The sequence below is a fragment of the Leptinotarsa decemlineata genome, unplaced genomic scaffold (assembly GCF_025532065.1).
Source record: "Leptinotarsa decemlineata unplaced genomic scaffold, Ldec_3_MD MMD2_tig00026299_RagTag_RagTag, whole genome shotgun sequence".
Taxonomy (NCBI): Eukaryota; Metazoa; Arthropoda; class Insecta; order Coleoptera; family Chrysomelidae; genus Leptinotarsa; species Leptinotarsa decemlineata.
In genome coordinates this window covers 11,407,109-11,429,186 of record NW_027412676.1, presented here as the reverse complement: position 1 = coordinate 11,429,186, position 22,078 = coordinate 11,407,109, and the positions used below count along the sequence as shown (strand labels likewise).

General features: G+C 34.8%; 2 protein-coding genes across 6 annotated transcripts in view; one reads left to right on the top strand and one right to left on the bottom strand.

Annotated features, from left to right (window-relative positions):
• Positions 1-22,078, bottom strand: part of LOC111511253 (Diuretic hormone 44 receptor 2) — a 329,140-nt gene that overhangs the window by 173,639 nt on the left and 133,423 nt on the right. The gene's annotated exons all lie outside the window — the stretch shown is intronic.
• Positions 1-22,078, top strand: part of LOC111507255 (phosphoserine aminotransferase) — a 45,782-nt gene that overhangs the window by 15,214 nt on the left and 8,490 nt on the right. For 2 of the 4 annotated variants that reach the window (XM_074180603.1, XM_074180604.1), the window contains exons 2-5: positions 8,745-8,875; positions 11,014-11,291; positions 13,331-13,425; positions 13,469-13,638. In XM_074180603.1, the coding sequence (XP_074036704.1) occupies positions 8,745-8,875; positions 11,014-11,291; positions 13,331-13,425; positions 13,469-13,638 (674 nt within the window). Of the gene's footprint in view, positions 1-6,303; positions 6,567-8,744; positions 8,876-11,013; positions 11,292-13,330; positions 13,426-13,468; positions 13,639-22,078 lie in introns of those variants that run through there. The other 2 variants (XM_074180602.1, XM_074180605.1) reach the window with 2 other exon arrangements.

Below are 22,078 nucleotides of genomic sequence, written 5' to 3'. Positions count from 1 at the left end.
AAGCTTTGCTTTCGGAAATAATTGATTCACTCTGAAGATAATGAGGCATTCCAAATAACGGGGTTATATTGATTTAGAACTTCTCAGTGATTCATAAGACTTCATCAAACCAATCCACCTTCTTAAATTACGAACAACTAAGAACTTATGAAATCAAATCAACAAGTCTCCTGAAACTAATCTGGCATGTTCATTCGAAAATGGCGAGAATGCTGTTTTCGACACAATTGCGTCACACACTTCACCAGCCAACCCCGAGTAAAGTAATTAGGGTATCCACATATTCAATTTCGCAGTCTAAAGGTGAAGAGAATTCAATAATGCCTTTCGTAAATCAACGCTGATATTAATCTCGTATGGAGGGAGACCTATTACTTGACAAACACGCTTTATGTGTTACGTGTCAGAGCAACTAGCACGCTTGATTCGCGGTGTTCGAAACTAATTTGCATGCGTCATCTCAGATTGTTACGTCTTTAAATGAAGTAATAAGTTTGACTTGGTATGAGTGATACTTCAAGCTGCTACATATTGAATGAAACGGGTTGATTTTTCGGATCCAAATGAATTCTGACTCTTTTTAAGATGATACATGACTACTACTTAGGCTGAAAATTCTCGAGCCTAATACATAGAAGGCGATAGTCTTAATGCAATTACCGTTTTTTCAGTTAGTACCCACCTTTAAAAGGATGATGTTGAAATTTTATGATATTCTACTTATGAGTTTGTGAGATATTGTGCTAAGAGTGACACTACTTTTGTTTATTTTCAAAACAATGGATCGAAAACAATTGCGTGTTTTGATTTTACACTGCTTCTTGATGGGAAAATACCGTTCAAGCGAAGCAAGGTCTTGAGAAGTTTTACAAAGACTCCGCTCAATCAGAAACAAAAATTAAACATTGATTTGCTGACTTCAGTGGACTTTCAAATAAGGCAGTAACACCAGAAAACATTAAAAAAATTTCACAAAATCGTGTTGAATGATCGAAAAGTTGAAGTGAGTGGGTCTATTCGACCCTCCATCGCAACCCACAAGGGTTCATTGTGGCTCACACCTATTCACACTCGGCCAAATAAACCCAGCTCCTTAACGAAGCCGATTAGTTTGTATGGTGAGTGGTCTTTCAGGTCAGATGGTAAGAGTACGGATCTGCCGAACTCCAGACAGAGGCGACACACACTGCCTTCCGTCAGTTCAAAGCGATGCCAATGACAGGTTCTGGTCCTATGAAGCCGCTTGCAGCACCCTCCTTTGCAAGAGAGTCAGCAGCTTCGTTGCCTTTCACGCCAGTATGGTCAGGAATCCAGACCAGAGACAATCGGTTAAGTCTTCCTATCGAGGAGAGTCGTTTTTGACAGTTTGCTACCAATATAGATGTTACTTGGTAGGAGCCAAGAGCTTCCAAGAATATTTTTATCAACTTGTGAGTGAGGTTGGATTTATCCAATCTCTCCGCACACAATACAATAGCGTAAATTTCCACTTGAAATACAGTCTCATAAGATCCTAGGCAGGTAGATAACTCTATCCTGGGTCTGCGACTAAAAACACCTGCACCAGAACCGAAAGGTGTTTTTGATCCATCTGTGAACCAACAACTATCTGCTCTTAATATCTCCTTCTCCCCGAGGATCCAGTCCTCTCTACTCGGGAATAGTACTTTATGAGGCAGTTCGTAGTTGACAAATGGAGGCATAAAGCCAGAGTTCATTTCCAGAATGCTTTGACTTCCATTGTCAACCAACAGTCTGTTACAATCTGCATTGAATTGATTTGTGCAATTAGCAATGTGCACATGTCTGTATGCAGTCCATCTTGCCTCTCTTTCCAGAAAAATGGGAAGAGGAGGATCTCTATGGCCGCTGACGGTGTGGTACTGATAGCATCACTGATAGCCAGACAAGCCTGTCTCTGTAAGTCAGAGAGCTTCTGCAAAGCCTTCGGCCACCAAGCAATTGCACCATAAGTGATCATTGTTCTGACAATCATCACATAAATCAAATGAATTTGTTTGGGACCTAAGCCCCAAGTTTTACCACAAATCTTTCGACATGTCCATAGAGACAGTCTGGCTGTGTGTGAAATTTTTTCCAAGTGAACGTTCCAGGTGAGTCTATTATCAAGGACAATGCCAAGATATTTCACCTCCGTTCCAAATGGAATGACCACACCATTGAGGGAAAGTGGCGTTAGATCGTCCAATTTTCTCCTCTCAGTGAAGGAGATTAACACAGTTTTGCTGCGATTGACAAACATCTGCCCCCTCAGGCACCAACTGTGAACAACGTCCAACGCGCTTTGGAGGAAATTACAAGCTACCCTTCCCGACGTGGACCTTGCCAGGATGACAAGGTCATCTGCTGAGTAAGCTGGCATTGTAAAAATATCAATAGAACCTGTTAGCTATATATTGCATGCACATTTGACTATGAGAGAGCTTTGTTCAAAATGTGTGGATATGTGACAGTGGATGACACATGGATCCATCACTTCACTCTGGAATCGAAACGATCGTCATCGGAGTGGAGAGCAACTGGTGAACCTCGTTCAAAGCGCACGAAAGAACAACTAACGGCTGGATAGGTTATGACCTCGGTATTTTGGAATGTGCATAGTGTAATATTCATCGACTATCTTGAGAAGGGAAATACATCAACAATGAATAACAAATAGCTTTATTGGAGCGTTTGAAGGCCGATATTGTCATTTGATGAAAAGGAAAGTGCTGCATCATCAAGACAATGCGCAGTGTCACAAATCAATGAAAACGATGGCAGAACTGTATTAAATGGGCTATGAATTCCTCCCGTATATATCATATTCGCCAGATTTGCCCCCCAGCGATTACTGACTATTCGCAGACTTCAAAATAATGCTCACTGGTAAGAAATTTCGCTCGAATGAAGAAGTTATTGCTGAAATTGAGGCATATTTTGGGGCAAAAGATGAATCGTTATACAAAAGTGGTAAGTGTTAGAGAAAAATGAAATTATTGTATGGCTCTTGATGGAGATTGCATTGATGAGTAAAGCCAATTTTGAACAAAAAAACCGCGTTTTTTTCTCAGTCTCAGGACTTTTCAGCCCATGTGTTTAGTTCAAAAGTGCCATTTCACACAATTACTGGTCGCCATCTTCAAAAATTATGATGAAGTTGTCATTCGTTTCACTATTTCACACTGAGCTATGAACAATCAAGTTGAAAAATAGAGGTTTTTTAATATATCTGAAAAACTAACTAGCACTGATATTTATAGTTTCAATTGAGTGCGACGTCGATTCGGGCGCTTCAATAAAAATATTTTGACCCATTGAGTATGAATATTGAGAAATAAAAAAATGTGTAGTTGGTGGATAGTCTGATGAATAATGAGTCGTCGACAAAAAATTTTCATCGCAATTTTCCTTCTGGTTATGCTCTTGTTAGTCAAACATTTTTCCAAGTTCAATGAATTGCTTCCATGAATTGCTTTTCCCTGTTCCCAAGTTTGAAGAAACCCATGAAAGGACGGTGCTTCACGATGATTGAGAAAACGAATCGCTGAGAGAGTTCAAGGATATATTAAAAAGTGTATATTAGAACTGCTTCGAACAAAAGAGAACAAAATGGAAATTGATGAATACAACTATTTTTTGAAAAAAATTAAAATTCACCCTATTTTTTTAACAGAGTAGTATATTTAAAACTATTCAGGCAAACTATATAATTATTAACGTAACGGAAAATTTGTGTCTGTGATGAGTTTATGATTATGAAAGAATGTGTTCTAATACAACAAAAATTGATAAAATGTACATTGAGCAGTGTGATGTAAATCATCTAGTCGATATACCATAAACCCGTGATTTTAGGGAAGTGTGAAATTTACCTATCAGACTACATGATATAGTCATGCTGAACAGAGCATAATTCAACTGGAAGCAAGTGTATTTCCCGATTCCAGCATGTGACAGACGTTAAATCGAATCCCATATCCCATTCAGTTTCCTGCTGTCGGACAGCAACTTCACTGGCAACTTCAGTAGAACTGACCTAGAATTTCAGTATTGTATTTCAGCCATATAACACCATTCAAGAAGAACTTCCTATACTCGATTTTGAAGTCACAATTTCATGTGTTGTACATTTGAAACCGTGTTGACATACATACGAATAACTTTTCTTCATATTGAATAAAGTGGCATTGAAATTTTTCTTACGTGAATGTAGGCACAAAAGTTTGGGAGGGATTATCACGTTACTTCCTGTTTTCGAGACAAAAGTCCGAGAGTATACTTACTTTCGTTGTTTGTGTCTTAGTGGGTGAATTTCTTTTTACAATAAAATACGTTAATCAGAAGTATTCAGAATAGTTAGTTCCATATTACAATTATACTAGGGCATAAAAACAATTATTCGAGTGGGTAGGTAATGAAATATTTAACGTATCACAATGTAACACGATGTAACACAATGTATACAGAACACATAAAAGCTCGAATTAATAAAGCAATTCGATGATGTAAAACATAAACATTAAAAAAACAGAAAATTCATAGAGTACGTGATGTAATATATGTTTTCAACTGAGCCTTGAATGAATATAAAGTAACAGAGTCTTTAATGTGGCATGGTAATTGGTTAAAATCATTCAATCCTCTGAAAAACAACGATTTCATAGATTGCTATGTTCTTGTCCTGGAAATGTGGAATTGATTGGTTGTTCTTGTGTTGTAGTCATGATTTGACTTATTGTACGTAATGAAGGAATCGAAATATTTTGGTAATAAATTTCTGATTAATTTATATCATTTATTATGAATAATCAATAATATTAAATATCAGATATAAATAAAATAACTGAAAAAACTTTTTATTTCAAACGGTTTCATTGAAAAAGGTGCTCGAAACTGAAGTCCTTAGTCCTTAGGTAACAGTCATCACACCACTCTCCTCAACAATCTACTGAGCAGATAAAAAAAAAGAATAACCTAAGTGAATATGTTAATACAACCCTTAAAAATTCTAATATTTTTTCATCGAATCAATACCGTAGACTGCTGAGGAGAGTGGTGTGGTGACTGGTACCTAGGACCTTTCAAAGTATTTTTCAGTTTTTAATACATTCCACAATAAAACAATTTCCAATATATATTTTTTTTGCCAAATTTTCAATTTCTAATATTCATTCACCCTAATGCCACATAGTTGTCGGTACATTTAAACCTTTTACTTCAACTTGGATGGTGTGTCGTTAACGAAGTATCATTTCTAGCCACACAGTCCTCGACACGATACAAAATCTTGACTTGGATGGGAGATCCATGCTTGTATCCCGATTCTGAGTTGACAAAGTTCTTTATATACATTATGGTGAATTTGAATCTTTTTTATAATGTACTGCTATAGTACTAGTCAAGCCTCATTTGATGCCCATATTGAAGTAGTTGTGAAAAAATATGTAATCCGCCATTCTGTTAATAATTTTTTGCTGCGAACTGGTTTATTTTCGGCAAAAAACCCAAGAGACATTTTTTGTTTAGAATGAAATAGAAATGGTAAACAAATAATAAGACAAAAAGTTACATTGGGAATAAATGTTAGAGGTTACGTTTTCCACCCCTTACAACCATGGGGTACACCAAATAAATTACTGGCTAAGTGTCTTTTTAGTAGTACAAAACGTCAGGTTAATTTCAATATTGTAACTTTTTCAGTGCTTGTGAAAAAAATTGTTATACAAATTTTATGTACCCCCTTTAAGGGGTTGTATCTTAACAAGGGATGCTCCAATGAAGTTTCTTTATATGAAAGATCCTTTTTTTTTTCGATGAGGAATCACGTCCTTAAATGTTTTACACTCATTTAGTTACACCCTGTATATCTGTCTAATATATAGTTACTGGGGTTTCGTCATATTAGAACGAATACAATAAACTGATTGATACTCACTGAATAAAATATGTTCAATGTATTCGTTGGAACAATAAGTTTAATGTATTCCTTTGAAAATGTCCTATAGGACGAAACTGCAGTAACACATACTGCAGTAACAGATAGTTACAAATACAAGTGGTGTGAAACACATGAAGTTTTAGCGCTCATTTTTTATGACGATATCCTCTCACGTAGTAACGCTACATCCATCAATTTACTGAAAGATAAGACCTCGTTCATTCTTAGCTCGCAAAAGTTCCGATTTCTGAGAGTTGTCCTTCTTAGGGGGGGAGCGACAAAAAAACAGTTCAGTTTAAAAAAACTCCAGTAACATTCATTACTACACCAAAGGTTTCAAACAGTGCATCACTAGTTTAAGAGACTTGTTTTCAACAGAAACAGAATTCATATATTATTACCCCGCCTATGAACTTCGCTGTTAATATAAAGCAAACTCATAATAATTGGAGATATAATTGAGGTTATAGCAGTATAGCGTTGTCAAGTTTCTCGTGTTTTAAACGTGGCAGACAATTCTGAATATCAGAAAAGACTTATATATAAATTGAGTTGATCAATAACGATGTCGTCAGTGGAAAATGTTTTGAATTTTGGTTCTGGACCTTCAAAATTACCAAATCAGGTGAGTACGTAGATATTTATTATAAAAGTCAAACTGTTTTTCGTCTTGCCAGTGGCGGACGCACATATATGAATTGAATTCATCAATCCTATGGTTTTGTATTTTACTTTCACTTCGGTACACTATATCTTCCTACTTTACTATCAGAATATTCTGCAATAAAAACAGTTACTTTCACGAATACTCGAATCAATTTCTTCGTTAGAAAGTCCCCCAAAAACATTTTTTCAATTCTCAATTTCGTATTTACTCAGAAAATGTTATGTTGGGATATTTTTCGATATTAGCAAATACACTAAAAGCCTCTACATTGTGGTCCAAGTATTCGATGCTACGTACCATGCTTCAAATAAAAGAAATTATGGATATTAAATACCCAAAATTAATTGCTTTCTTGAAAAGGCAAAACCAAGGATATAAACCTAATAAGGCAAAAACCTTCTCAAGAGAGGAATTTTTATTGGAAGCCCCCGATAATAATTATTTATTAATGAAGGTAACATATTTTCGAGAAGTAAATATATTTAAAAAATAAAAGTTAAATATTATAATAGAGCTAAAGCTTTATGCTATGTTTATGATTACGCAAAAGTAGTTTATTAGGCTCAGTAGCGCAGTGAGTTGGTGCACCGCTCATTATTCATGACGGCCTTGTAGTTTTTGGTTCGAATTCCAGCGTCGACAGTTTTTTTTTTCTTTTTTTTTTAAATTATTTTTCATTGTTTTGTAGGTTCTCCTGATTTTCGGAATTTCAGGAGCATGCAGGTGTGACGAGCTCCTTAAAATGGCCACTACAGAGGAAAATTAACACTTTCCTCCCTTTTTATACAAATAGCTATTGATAATGCACACCGTGCATATGTGAAGTTTTTAATTTTTGGTAACCAGTTGTTGTCTATTTTTGCAATTGGCCGCACCGCGCTGATGAGGCCAATAGTCAGAAACACGTGTCCATTTTTTGCCTCAAAAAATGGAGGCAAACCTCGGACACGTGTTTCTTTTCTTTCTTTTTTGAGTATTCTTTTCTGAGTCTAAAATTCCAACATTCTCAAAAGAAAAAGCATGATTCAAATTTATGGTGTGATTAGAAAGGGTACATGACGGTTTATTACATCGTATGTCACTCTTGTGCTAAGTGATTCTGTCTTTTAATTTTATACTCGTTTGTCCAATGTAAATCTTTTCACAACTGGAACATGGGAAGGAATAAAACACATTGGATAAATTGATGATATCTTCTTTGTCTTTCAAGTTAGAAAATAGTCTTCAGATTTTTGAAAGCTAATTTCACATGTTCAAATTGACTAAAATTTTTTTTAAGATTGTATGGAAGGCTATCTAGATGAGGTAACGAGAAATAGAATGTCATTTGTGGGGAATTGTTATTGTTAGTAATATTTATATTAATATTATTATGCAAATTATTATTTTCATACAAATTGTTATTATTATTATTTAGAATTGTGTTAATGGAAGATCTGTTGAAGAGTAGTTTATAAATGAGAGATTTTGGGTAGCCATTTTGAAGAAGCAATTCTGCAAGTTTTTTTAAATTTTGTGAACGAAGGCTGCTATGAGTAGTGCACACCGCTCGATTTTTCATCCCCAATATTAGATTTATTTTTTGTTTTTCCTGATGGAAAGAGTTATAGTGTAAAAATCTGCCAGATGATCGTGGTTTTCTATACCACGAAGTTATTAAGGAATTGTCCTCTCGCCGTATTAGTCGGGAATCTAAGAAGGGAACACTTCTGTTGAACTGGTACAGTTCACTATTGAGGAAGAGGATTCCAAAAAATTTATCGAATATCAAATTCAGGTAACCTGAAATTTCGTCAATTTATTTCTGGTAGTGGATTTGATATTGCAAATTGAAACTACTTTATAAATACTATCGATAGCTGATTGTACCGTTCACTTTTATTATCGCAATAATTTTGAAATAATAAGCCATTTTATAACACACAAATAATATACAAAAATTCATATCAACAGCACAGTATTCCATAACTGTAACTAGGATGTAAACTTTTGTTATTTTTTGTAGTTGATATTCATCTCCCCATTTTTTCATTATATTTCTGGCGATTATTTGACCTGTTTTACTATTCCTCCTATACTGTTCCAAAATAGTTCATGAAGATCATTATTATTATTGACACAAGATATTTTTCCTAGGTTATGAAGGAAGTTCAGAATGAATTCCTTTCGTATCAGCATTGTGGCATGAGCATGGTCGAAATAAGTCATAGGAGTGATGAATATAATAAAATCAACAATAATGCACAGATTGTCTTGAGGGAACTTCTGTGAGTATAAATTCAGCCCACTTGTTATTCAACAGTTGAAAATGCATTATTTTCGTTTCGATCAGAACTTCGCTATTCGTAGACGGCTGAAAATTTGTACTACAAATAGTGGGTGCGTTGGAAAAATATTAAAATATATCAATAACATTTTTATATCCTCCAAAATTCGTTGTATATATTGTAATTGCAACCTATACGGAATTTCAGATATTTGTTTTTATTATTAACGATCAAGATTAAAAATACAGGGAAACAGAACTCTCAAAACCCTCAGTCTACCGAAAAATTTAGATTTTTTCAAAAACATTTTCAACAACACTGTCATTTCAAATTTAAAGGGTCAACCTTCACTAGGTCGAGGACACTTTGTATATATTATATTCAATCTGCATATTTTCCATAGTGTACTTTTATTCTACTAGTTGAGCCCTGTCATTTGATACCCATATTGAGGTAGTTTTGAAAAAATATGTAATCCGGCATTTTGTAGCTGCGGTTATCTTGGATTAACAATAATACAGAATTTATTGAATTGTATTGTCATGAAAACTTAATGTGTGTACCACATTTCAGATCAATCTGTCGGCAGGTGAAGGGTCAAACTTCAATTACTAAATTTACACTCAAATGAATAAATAAATAAACAAACAAGGCAATCTCAATGAAACCAAAATATAAAGTTGCGTAACTTGACGTTTCAAATGGGCTGTTTCTTAATTAACGGTATATTTTTCATTTTTCTCATCTAATACTAACAACTGAAATTTACATGAAATCAAATAAGACAAGAGGTGCATATCTGTATGCGTCAACTACTTGGTTCTTATGCAAAAAGTTACTTATATTTAAAATTACATTATTTTATTCACCAGCAATCGTGCAAAACCTTTCACTTTTCTGTTCTTTCAAATCATAAATTGTTGAAGATTGCAACCTATATGGAATTTCAGATATTTGTTTTTATTATTAACGATCAAGATTAAAAATATGGGAAAACAGAACACTCCAACACCAAACCGTTATTTTAACACTCCGATACGTGTTTCACTCACCAAGTGATCATCGTCAAGAGGAAGTTTAATAAATTGATTGATGTAGCCGTTACTACGTGGTAGAAGATCATAATGAAAAGAGAAATGAAAATTTCTATGTTTTTTACCACTTTTAATTGTAACTAACGTTACTGCAGTTTCGTCCTATTTGAACATTCTCAAACTAATACAATAAACTGACAATGATTCATTACATTCGCCAATATATACCATTCAGGTACTTGCGGATGTGCCAATTTGAAAACCGGAGAGTAAATTAAATCGATTTGATCATTTAACAGGTTGCACCCGCAATGTTTATGCTTGTGAATTTCCAAGGATTCTAAATAATTGAGTTTGCAACCTTTTTTTGCATAGTGCAGAATTTCCGTATCGTTTAGATTCGAAAACTTGTGGTTGCATGCCAAGGAATGGTTTGAAAATGTCAAATCATTTTTTTCTAGTCTGAAGAACCTTTCTTGTTCAGCATTCCGTTTTTGGAAATTTCGTCCGCATCGTCCCACATAAACACTATTACAATGCGGACACTTAAGCTTATAAACTCCAGATTTTTCCAACTTGTCGACCTTACTTTTGGCATTGAAAAGGAAATGAGATAACCTGGCATGTGGTCTAAATGCTACTTCTACATTGTTTTTTCTGAAAAAACCTGCGATTATTTCTGTTCTTTTTCCAAAATATATTAGCGTTACCCATTTCTTCATTTCTGGCTGTTTGAAATCTGTGAGTGACTTTCCGGCTTTGTTTCCTGACTAACTTCTGGATAGTATCTGCGTTGAAACCATTATTATGACCTATCTGAGTAATTATTACACAGAATTACACAGAATTACCTATCTGTGTAATAAAAAAAAACAGAAATATAAAACACTAACCCCCAAAAATGAATGAAATAATCTTATCACTACTTCAGTTGATGGTTCAATCTCTAACAGCATTTTAACAACTCATTTCAATTCAAATGGTGAACGCAATAAAATTCAGCTGGAAAATAGTATTCTAATTTCAATTAACAAGTAGAACCATGTTTATTGCAGCAAACAAGCTAGCATTGAATTTCTTCATTCAGAATATTTTGAGTTTCAGAGACATTCCTCCCAACTACCGAATTCTCTTCATGCAAGGTGGAGGACAAGGAGCTTTTTCTGCCATTCCTATGAATCTGATGAGTAAAACTGGTATAGCCGACTACGTAGTGACTGGAACTTGGTCGTCTGTGGCGGCTAAGGAAGCTACAAAACATGGTCATGTCAACATAGTCACCCCTAAATTGGACAAAACAGGATCCATTCCTGACCAGAAAACATGGAAATTGAACCCAAATGCATCTTACGTGTTTTACTGTGATAATGATACAATTGATGGTAAGTAGAGTGAGTTTATTTATATGAAATACACTCCAAACCCATACAAACAGTTTTCAATTGAAATGAAAATCATGTTTTCACTCCTCTCGTTGAATTTTATAATGCTTTCAAGTTTGAGAGAGTATATTATTTCGCTATTATTCCAAATTATCAAAGTTAAAAACAGACGTGATAAACTTGAACTGTTGAGATGGGGTAAAAAATATGTATAGATTTTCAACTCATTTATACTTGTACAGGTTGTTGCCCGCGATTTCGCCCGCATAGAATTTGGTTTATCACATTGAGTTTCGTGACAGATCATTTCAAGCAAATAGTTACAATATTTTTATGAACCCAAAACTGACGAAATCCAATACAATATTTGAACCCCTATTGTCATCCCTTGGTGATGGAAATTCCTGATTCCTTTTCTTGATGCTTATTTACGCTATACCAAGAACCTACCTGCACATTTATAAATTCTACGTTCAGTTTTGGCTGTTCGTTAATATAAGAGCGGGCAACATCTATCAATTTATATTTATACATTAAAAATACAGTAACTAATAAAATATGCCAACTGCACTAAGTAATGAATAGCTTCGAGAATCGAATTATGTTACCTCTAAAGAAATTCGCAAAACTAATACAACCGTCAAAGACGTCTGCCCTGACGCGTCTGCCCGCGTTCGGGTCGTGTTCTTAGCGATGGTGCTTCATTGCTCGACCGCCCTCCTACCCTCGCGCATCGTTCCCCGTTATCTTACAATAGACGCGACGCGTCGCGTCAAGTTAATCTTATCGTGATAACTTTTAAACGATTCGTCCAAATTACTTAGTGTGAAAGTTAAAGTTTATCTATAATGAATACTCAAAACGACAATTGTATCTTTTGTTTGAGAATTTGACAAATATTCTAAAATGTTCATTGTAAAAAATATCTAATTCTGTTGTATTTATGGCTCAGTATTTTGCATAGGGAGCAAGAATTTTTCCGACTTACTTAATACTTTCCGTTATATCATGAACAAAATTACACAAAACCTTCGTAAATGGTAGCCTGTATGTTATTCTGATGTATAAGCTGTATTCATGTGAAGTTTCATCCAAATCCGTTCAGTCGTTTAGGCGTGAAAGAACCACAAACAAACATACATACATCCATCCTCACAAACTTCCACAGTCATAATAGTATATAGAATATACATATAGATATAGATAGATACATTTTTTTCATTCATAATTCGTTTATTTAGAATGCTTTCTATCATAATCACGTTTCCAACAGTTTTATACAACAGCACATTGTTAACATTGTAAGAATATTTTTTAAATATATTTGCAATTTGGACCATGCCAATGGCCCACATTTCTATATCCGTTCATGTCTTTTGTTTTGCTTGACAAATATATGCAGAAGTGATGTGAGGAAGAATAGTGAGAAAAATGTTTGTTCAAACGATAAACTTTCATACGATTATTCTTGGTTAGACTCAGATAAGTTCTGTACCATTTTGGAGCCTGATAATATTTTGAAAAAGCACTTTCAAATTCCACCTAACTTTGTGAAATCAAACTCAAATAGTTTGCAACTCCGTATAGCTACCATATGATAACTGAAAAATTATGATGAAAGGAAACAAAGCTCAGATGTGGGAAATATGAAAAGTGGAAATGTCAAGTCAGTATGAATAGTTTCAAAAAAATCTCATCAGCGGAACGATATACATTCTCAAACGTAGAATGTCTTCGATATCTTTTTCATCAACACGAAAAATATAACAAAACTTTAGATTGCAAACTTTCACGGCCCGAGATAGTGTGTGAAAGCTCCAGGTTTTTTGGTCGTGATCTGCAAGTTTTTTGCCTGACGTTTCGTCTACCACTGCGGTAGACCGCAGTTGATTGTGGTGGACCTCAGTAGAAGACATAACGTCAGACATAAAAATTTCCAGACTACGACCAAAAACACTCAAAATTAGCCGCCACAAAACAAAACTTTAGTTAGGTTCGAAGTACTGATCATTATATATTCATAATATTCATTTCAACAGGAGTGGAATTCCCTTTTATACCAGAAACCGGTAATGTTCCTCTAGTAGCCGATATGTGTTCCAACATATTAACTAAAAAAATAGATATAGCCAAGGTAGTATGGTGACATTAAATTCATATTCATTGTCCCTCTTCAGTTTGGTTTGATTTTTGCAGCTTCCCAAAAGAATTTGGCTCCCGCTGGACTGGCCGTTATAATCATTCGAGAGGATCTTCTTGGAAATCCAGTCAAATATTGCCCATCCATCCTTGATTTCACATTGACTAATAGAATGAATTCCATTTTGAATACACCTTCAATGTTTTCGTAAGTATTCGTTTAACAGAATAATGATTGGTTTGATTCAAATACCAATAATGTGCAGAAAAGGATCATATTTCAAAATATTATGAAAACGATAATGATTATGAATAAAAAAGGAAATGAACTATAGAGCTTCAGTATTATTTTCGAAACAAAAAAAACCTCGTTGAAATGAATATTTTGATAAAATATATCTATATAATACTGACCAATACAGTTTATTGTATGATTTTCACTATAAAGGGTTTTACAAAAAACGTCACGTGTTTCGCTATACAATAGTTTCCTCAAGCGCTTGAGAAAGTTATTGTATAGCGAAACAATTATCGCGGTTTATAAAAAACCCTTTATAGTGAAAATCATACCATAAACTGTACTAATTAGTTTTAATATTGATTTTCATCAAGTACAGATACTTGACTGGCAGACCAGTTCTATACAATTATATTTATAATATTTAATATGTGATTCCTAACATGGAATCACACGTTAAATGGTAAAACCTCGCTAGTCCTCAGCTCGCAAAAGTTTCGCTTCTGAGGGTTGTCGTTCGTAGGGGTGTCACAGATAGTTAACAGAGAAACATATTTTAAACATGTCTACATTAGAACAAAAAAGTCGAAGAATTTATGGATATTCTGAAGAAAATTCTGGAAAATTACTTTAAAATTCAAGAGAAAAATATATTTGACATGGAAGTAATTACTGAACAATATAATTATTGAAAAAAATTATTGAAACTGATCGTCAAAAATTCAAGGTAGATTATGTGATTAAAAAAACGAAAGCGACGCTAAATGATTTCGATTGTATTAATATAAAAATTTGATCTAAAATTACTCCCATATACAGGGTGTAACTGAATGAGTGTAAAACATTCAAGGAGGTGATTCCTCATCAAAAAAAGATAGGATTTTCCATATAAAGAAACTTCATTGTAGCCCCTTAAAGGGCTACAATGTACTACCAAAAAACACTTAGCCAGTAATTTATTTGGTGTGCCCCATGGTTGTAAGGGATGAAAAACGCAACCCCTACAATTTATTTCCAATGTAACTTTTTGTCTCATCATTTGTTTACCATTTAAAAATGTATTTCCGATAGCCTCTTTCATTCTAAACAAAAAATGTCTCCTGGTTTTTTCGCTCAAAATAAACCAGTTCGCAGCAAAAAATTATTATACGAACAACTGCAGAGATACATCTTCATAAATGCGAAATGGATTTATTGTTATTTTGTACCTGCATTGAACTATCAAAGGGTAATAAATAAAACCAATTTATTAATAACAAAACAAACAACGTGTAGAAATCATAGTAAATGTTCAATATGTCTACCTTCAGACATTACGCTTGTCTAGACGTCGGCGCATTGAGCCACGTATTCGCACAAATATTCCTGGAGTCTCTCTGATTACTCAGCACGCACCGATGATGCGGTTTCTCACGTCCTCTACATCGCGAACAGGAGTACGATAAACCAAATGCTGTAAATGGTCCCAAATATAGAAATCGAGAGAATTGAAATCCATGGATCGAGCGGGCCAGTTCTGTGGTCCTTCTAGACCTATTCACTGATTTGCATATGTTTCAGTTAAATGCTGACGTGCTACGTGACTAAAATGGGCGGGAGCCCCATCATGCATAAAAAACTTATCCCTTCTGACGCCCGAAGGAACTTCCCCCAGCAGTACTGGATGCACTTCTCTTAAAAATTGAACGTATGCCTCACCATTTAATCGAGGAGGTAGATATTAAATCATTTCTAATAACTCCGAGTCACACGTTGAGAGAAAACTGTTCTTGATGGTTAGTTTCGACAATAGCGTGAGGGTTTTCATCAGCCCATATGTGGTAATTATGAAAATTAATAATCTTGTCCTGAAATAAACTACATTCGTCTGTGAATTCTATCGTCTTCAGACAGTCACAATTTCTTCTGATCATTTCTAGCATCCAATTGCAAAATTCAAGACTGTTCGGAAAGTCTCGCGGTAACAGTGCCTGTACTCGGTGCAGATGGTAAGGGTATAAGAGTTGTTCCTTTTAAATTCGAAATACCGTCATATGATCAACATTTAACTGGCAAGCAATCTTTCTAGTACTGGTAGTAGGTTGTTCTTCAATCAAATTAAGTACTGCTTCCTCAAGCTGTGGTGATCGTACTTCTCGATGGCGACCACAATCCTGCGTTCTTTTGTCGAACGATCCATATTCTGGTAATCGTTGATGAAGTCGAGCAAATATTCTATGTGAAAGATGCTGCCGTTGAGGATACATTTCAGCATATCTTCTAGAAGCTTCTAACCCATTCCCCTTCGATAGACCGTAAACGTAATGCATATCAGCCATTTCCTCATTTGTGTATGCCATTTTAATAACAAGTGAATTATTAAAGTAACAAATTGAGAACAGAACAACAACACACAATTAGTATTAATTCAATTTCGAAAATTCACAAACTGACAGCGTCATACTAATTTAATTGTCACTATCGCTAATAGCGACCTACTAGATAGATTAGTTTCGTATTTTCGCATTTATGACGATGTATCTCTGTAGTTGTTCCTAAAATAATTTTTTGCTGCGAACTGGTTAATTTTGGTCAAAAAACCCACGAGACATTTTTTGTTCAGAATGAAACAGGCTATCGGAAATGATTTTTTAAATGGTAAACGAATAATAAGACAAAAAGTTACTTTGGAAATAAATTTTAGGGGTTGCGTTTTCCACCCCTTACAGCCATGGGGTAAACCATGTAGTACAAAACGTCAGGTTAATTTCGCAATTGTAACTTTTTTAGCGCATGTGAAAAAAATTGTTATACAAATTTCATGTACCCCCTTCAAGGGGCTGTATCTTAACAAGAGATCCTCCAATGAAATTTCTTCATACGAAAGATCCTATCTTTTTTTCGATGAGGAATCGCCTCCTCAAATGTCTCACACTCATTTAGTTAATTCCTGTATGAACCGAAAAATTTATTGAATTTTGATTCGCTTCATGAGTTGATAATTATTTCTCCATTAACCTACCGCACCGGTTTAGATTGACGATTGTTAAAAATTACTACTGTTGTTTTCATGCGTACAATTTGTAATGCAGATTCAAAGTCCCCATCTCCCTATCACTGAAAACAAATTTTCAAATTTGACAATTCATCTCGAAGGATTGAAAGAATATTTCAGCAAATAGCCCTTGAAGGGTGGGTATACACGCTTAAGCTATCACAACAGGCGGATGTTGTTCTCCCAGCGGAGGATGCAGCTTTAAAAGAAGAAAAGGTTTTTGCTTTCACCGTACTGAATTTCAGTCACAATGATAACAAATTGAAAATTAGAGTTTCTCAAAGGTAAAAAGGAGGAAATGATTATTGTTATATCTCTATCAAACAATGAAAAATATATATTAGAAACCGATATGCTTTTTCCATTAGGCAAACTCAATCAACAAAATATTTTCATCAGTATACTTTGTCAAGAATAGGAAAAAGGGTAGAATTTTTGCGGCCTGCGAAGAGCTGCCGTACGAAGAGCTAGAAAGCATTCGGAGGAACAGAGATGCACATATTTGCGATTAAATTTGTCTCTGCTTAGTGTAGATGTACAGTCTCCTGAATAAACTGTGAAACCAATGTACAAAGTCCCCACTATTAGTCCATCCCATTATTGAATCCAAAATTATTTATGGTCAAATCAGGAAATGAAGGATATATAGATAACTTGTTCGATTATGTGATTAGTATTCTTTTGAGTTAGAAAATTATGAATAATGGTTAACCCATTAATCGGAGAAATGTTTGAAATAAATAAATGAAACTTGCTTTGAATTGGAAGCTTGCTTTTATTTTACTTTTGAATTTTTAAATACATTTTTCACAAAACCATTTTCACTGCCCGCATTCACTATTATTAGTCTTTGCCCTTTTGATACTGGTTTATGTAAACCTTCACTAGTGTTGTCATTACAGGTTTTTATGTGGGTATGTGAGGAATGAATATAGGTTTCGTAAATGAAAATTATTGGTCGCTTTTCTTCTCGAACTTTTTTCATACTTCGCAGAATTTGTTCTAAACTGAATGATATCTGGCTTTTCCATTATGGGATTTGCATGACATGGGATTTCGTTTTCCTCCAATGTCATGCAAAACTTTTCTCAAGCTTTCGTAGGAACCAGCATAGTTATTTTCGGATTTAAATTTATGATGTATGCGCCGAAGAGTTGGAACCTTTTTATAATAAGTAAATAATGAATCTTCGAAGCAATCCTTTATCAAAACCATCTAAGTTTTTTTCAGCTGCCGCTTTCTTTCTTTTTATATTTGGTGTCAAAAAAGCAGCGGCTTTTCCATTCTCAATCGATTTCATTTCCTTTGAATTTTTTTGTATACTACATAAACTCACGCCAGTTGCCATAGCAGCTCTTTCTTGAACTTTTTAATGTCCTTTATAGGTTTATTTTTTACCGCTTCTCGTTGCATAAAAAAAATACATTGGCTATAACTTCCCTCGTTTGATTTGTCAGCACTTTAAACTCCATCCAGGTTGAGTTACAATACTCAAATTGTACCCTTTACGCTTTATTTCTGCTCGGATTGTACACTCGATCAACCCGCGATGCTCACTTCACAACAGACAAATTCGACTAACTGAGCTGTTTCCACTCCTGTCTTCTGCGCACAGCTAGGGCGGTCTCAAATTGAGACTTTGAAATATTTCACTATTCTTGACAAACTGTACCTAAAATCTCATCATAAAATAATAATTCGCAAAATACAGAGTTTCAACGCCCTTGACATCAGCACTGTCAAATTTAATAATACATTCATTATCCACCAATATATAAAGTAATACACAATAATTTTTTAATACACAATAAATAAAAGGAGAACCGTTAGACTCTGCAGCCAATTCTTTCACAGTCCCCTTGAGAAGCACATTAATACATACACACACAAAAAGAAAAGTAAAATATAAATTTTCGGACTCAAGAGAAATATTTAATTCTACACCTAGATTGATAAGTAAAATTTTATGATAATCAAATGGTACAGGCAACAAACTATTGTTGACTGAATAAGAATTGTTTATGCCTAAATTTGAATTCATCATGAGACAACGAAAAGCTAGGTACATTCAGGACATCGCTCATATTATAAGAAAAATATCGTTTGAAATCTCGTTTTCAATTCTAGCATGTTAGCCTATTTTTCCATCGCAAGTTCAAATGCTTACACATTATTACTGAATCCAACTTTTTGTACGTTATGGAAGTACCAAGTATCTGCCAGCAACTTCAATCGCATCTACTTATACACTTACTGTCATTATATTTATTGCTGAGCTCACCTCTTGGTCAGTGCTAAATAAATGCAACAGATTCAGTTTCAAACGAACGACTACGAGTTTTTTGAGGGTGAGTAATTGATTTCAGGTAGAATTTATGCAGTCCCGTTGTTTTCGCTAGATAACAAAATTTTAAAGAGATATATAGCTGTGTGATATCTGCATAAAATGGTATTAACAGTTTGTCAGATGGAGACAGAAGTTGCTAGTGTAGATAGTGTATAGTAATGATACTTCTATATGGAACGCCACGACATATGTACAGTGTGTCTCACTTCTCATGGAAACACCCCCGTATCTTTCGTAATATTTGAGGTAGAATAATGAAACTCCCAGGACTGATGGAAATGCTCAAAATGCACCTATCACCTGAATGGGGTTGGCCAAAGTGATATATACTGTCCGCCACTCGAGATCGAACACCCCATTTTTACGATAAAACATATTAGGGGACAAAATAGGCTCAAAATCCCTTCATATTCGTGATCAGAACTACCAACTTACTACGAATACACTTTTTTCCTGGAAAAAATTCAATCCTGAGAAATCCGAATTTGTCTCACTTCTTATGGAAACACCTCCGTATCTTCCGTAATATTCGAGGTGGAACGATGAAACTCTCAGGACTGATGGAAATGCTCAAAGTGCACCTACCACCTGAATGGGGTTGGCCAATGTGATATACACTGTCCGCCACTCGCGATAGAACACCTCATTTTTACGGTAAAACATATCAGGGCGCAAAATAGTTCGCTTCCAATACCTGGACCCCTTCATTCTATCTGGAGAGTACTCTCAGGTATGAAAGATACAGATGCTGTGAGATGCTGTCATCCATTTTGAGCCTATCTGAGAAAAATGTCACAGCACCACATTTTCAAATTATCGAGAAAGTATGAAGCAGTGCATGAAAAATTATCGATGGCGGCATCTATTATAACTGAAGAAGATTATCCGTTAAACTAATTCTGGTTGCTGAACATCCAAATTATATCCCAATCAGAAGTGAGAGCTCTCGATTGATGACCAAAATCTGCAAAAAATGGAATAAATCTATATTCAAAGATTCACATCTCAAAAACTGTACAATTCTGAGCTTTGGCTGTGGACACTTTCAATCAGCACATCAAGAACTACAACATATCAAAATTTCGGCAAAATTCAAGGCAAGCCATTTCTCATAAGAAATTTGCGGGGTCCTTTATCAAAATATTGAGGAAACATTTTAACATCCGAAACAAAATAATTCTTCATACTCATTGCAACACCGAAACAACTGTTGATTTTTAAAGAAAAAATCGTACTCGAGGAACAGGTAGAATTGGGATTATTTTACCCACTTGCTGAATCGTTGTCTGAAATCATTTGAAGGGATTGAATTACATCAGCTTCATTGAATCATGCGGTGCCCTGAAATCACCATGGAAAACAGTTGCTCATTGATATTTACTGTCAACCTGACAATATTGTTGAAAGATCTTGTTGTATTAACCCCCAGACCAGTTTTCATTGCATTTGTTGTTTCTAGTATTGTTGTTCTTTGAATCACTGTTGTTCCTGTTGTTTCTACCGTGTTTTTGTTGCCATTGTGTTTATTGTTCCTGTATTTGTGTTGGATATTGTTCCAGTTGTTTTCTGTTCGTGAGTTCCCGTTCCTATTTTAATATTTCTGAACTTCCCATATCAACTGATATTAGCTCATTTTGATTGACATGGCACGTCTGTCACTTCAAGCAAAAATTGAAATTGTTTTAATTGTTGGTGATAAGGTGAGGTCTTATCGTGGAGCGTCCGCTGAATTTGATAGAAGACACCCGCTAGAGGTAGCTGTACACCCTGCACCTGTACATAAAATATTTAATTTATTCGTGAGCACCGGCCAAGTAACAAAGGACAGGAACATTGTAAAACATCATAATGATGATGATACGATATTGGCGGCTCATCAAGCTGATCCTAGAATTAGTTTGAGAAACTTATCGCTTCAACTCAACACCACGAATGGTGTTGTATCTTCCCAGAACATGAGGTTTTGCGCGGAACAAAATCCAAATTGGGTGGTGAATTGTAGAAACCAAATATCTCAAAAAGTTAATGTGTGGTGTGGTATCATGAACGAAAATATTATCGGGCCATTTTTTTTCGATCAAAATTTAAACGGACGACTATTCGTTGATTTTCTCGAAAATGCATTTACCGATGTGTTGCAAGAACTACCTTTGGATGTGAGACACAGCATGGTTTTTCAGTTATATGGTTCACCAGTTCACAATAGTGGCATAACAAGGGTTTGGTTGAATAGGAATCTGCCTATGAAATGGATAGGACCCAATAGCCCTCTCGTATTATGGCCACCACGATCCCCAGATTTAACTCCACTGGATTTTTATTCAAGGGAAAAATAAAGTTTATAAGGATAGGCCAACAAATGAGGACAAGGATTATACGAGCATGAAGAGAAATCACACCTCGAGACCTGAGAAGAGTTGGAAGAAATAATAGAAGGCGCATAGAAAAATGTGTTCGATTGGAGGGAAATTTCATAGAAGGCACGAAAAAATAAAATTGTCAACAGTTAAATCATTTGAAATTGATTGTTTTGTTTTTTAATTGAAAATGTGATTTTGAAAGTAGTACTTTGAAAGAATTTCGAACTACATAATATTTTTCGTCACAAAATGTCCTTATTTTTTTCAAATAATGGGAAAATGAGAATATGAACTAACATTAACCATCCTAAAACCTCACTGAATACATGTTTCCGTTCTTCTTACAAAATTCCCATTTTATCTCTTATTGAGAAAGAATAACCTTCCAGACAACAAAATAAAAAATAAATTATTTATGTGAAAACAAAAGTCGAGCTTATCTTAAACAATTTCATTCAGGTTTTGATGTCAAAACCAAAAAAAAAACTACTTCAAATATTACGGAAGAGACGGGGTGTTTCCATGAGAAGTGAAACAAATTCGGATTTTTCAGGACTGAATTTTTTTCAGGAAAAAAGTGTATTCGTAGTAAGTTGGTAGTCCTGATTAAGAATCTGAAGGAATTTTGAGCCTATTTTGCCCCCTAATATGTTTTACCTAAAAATGGGT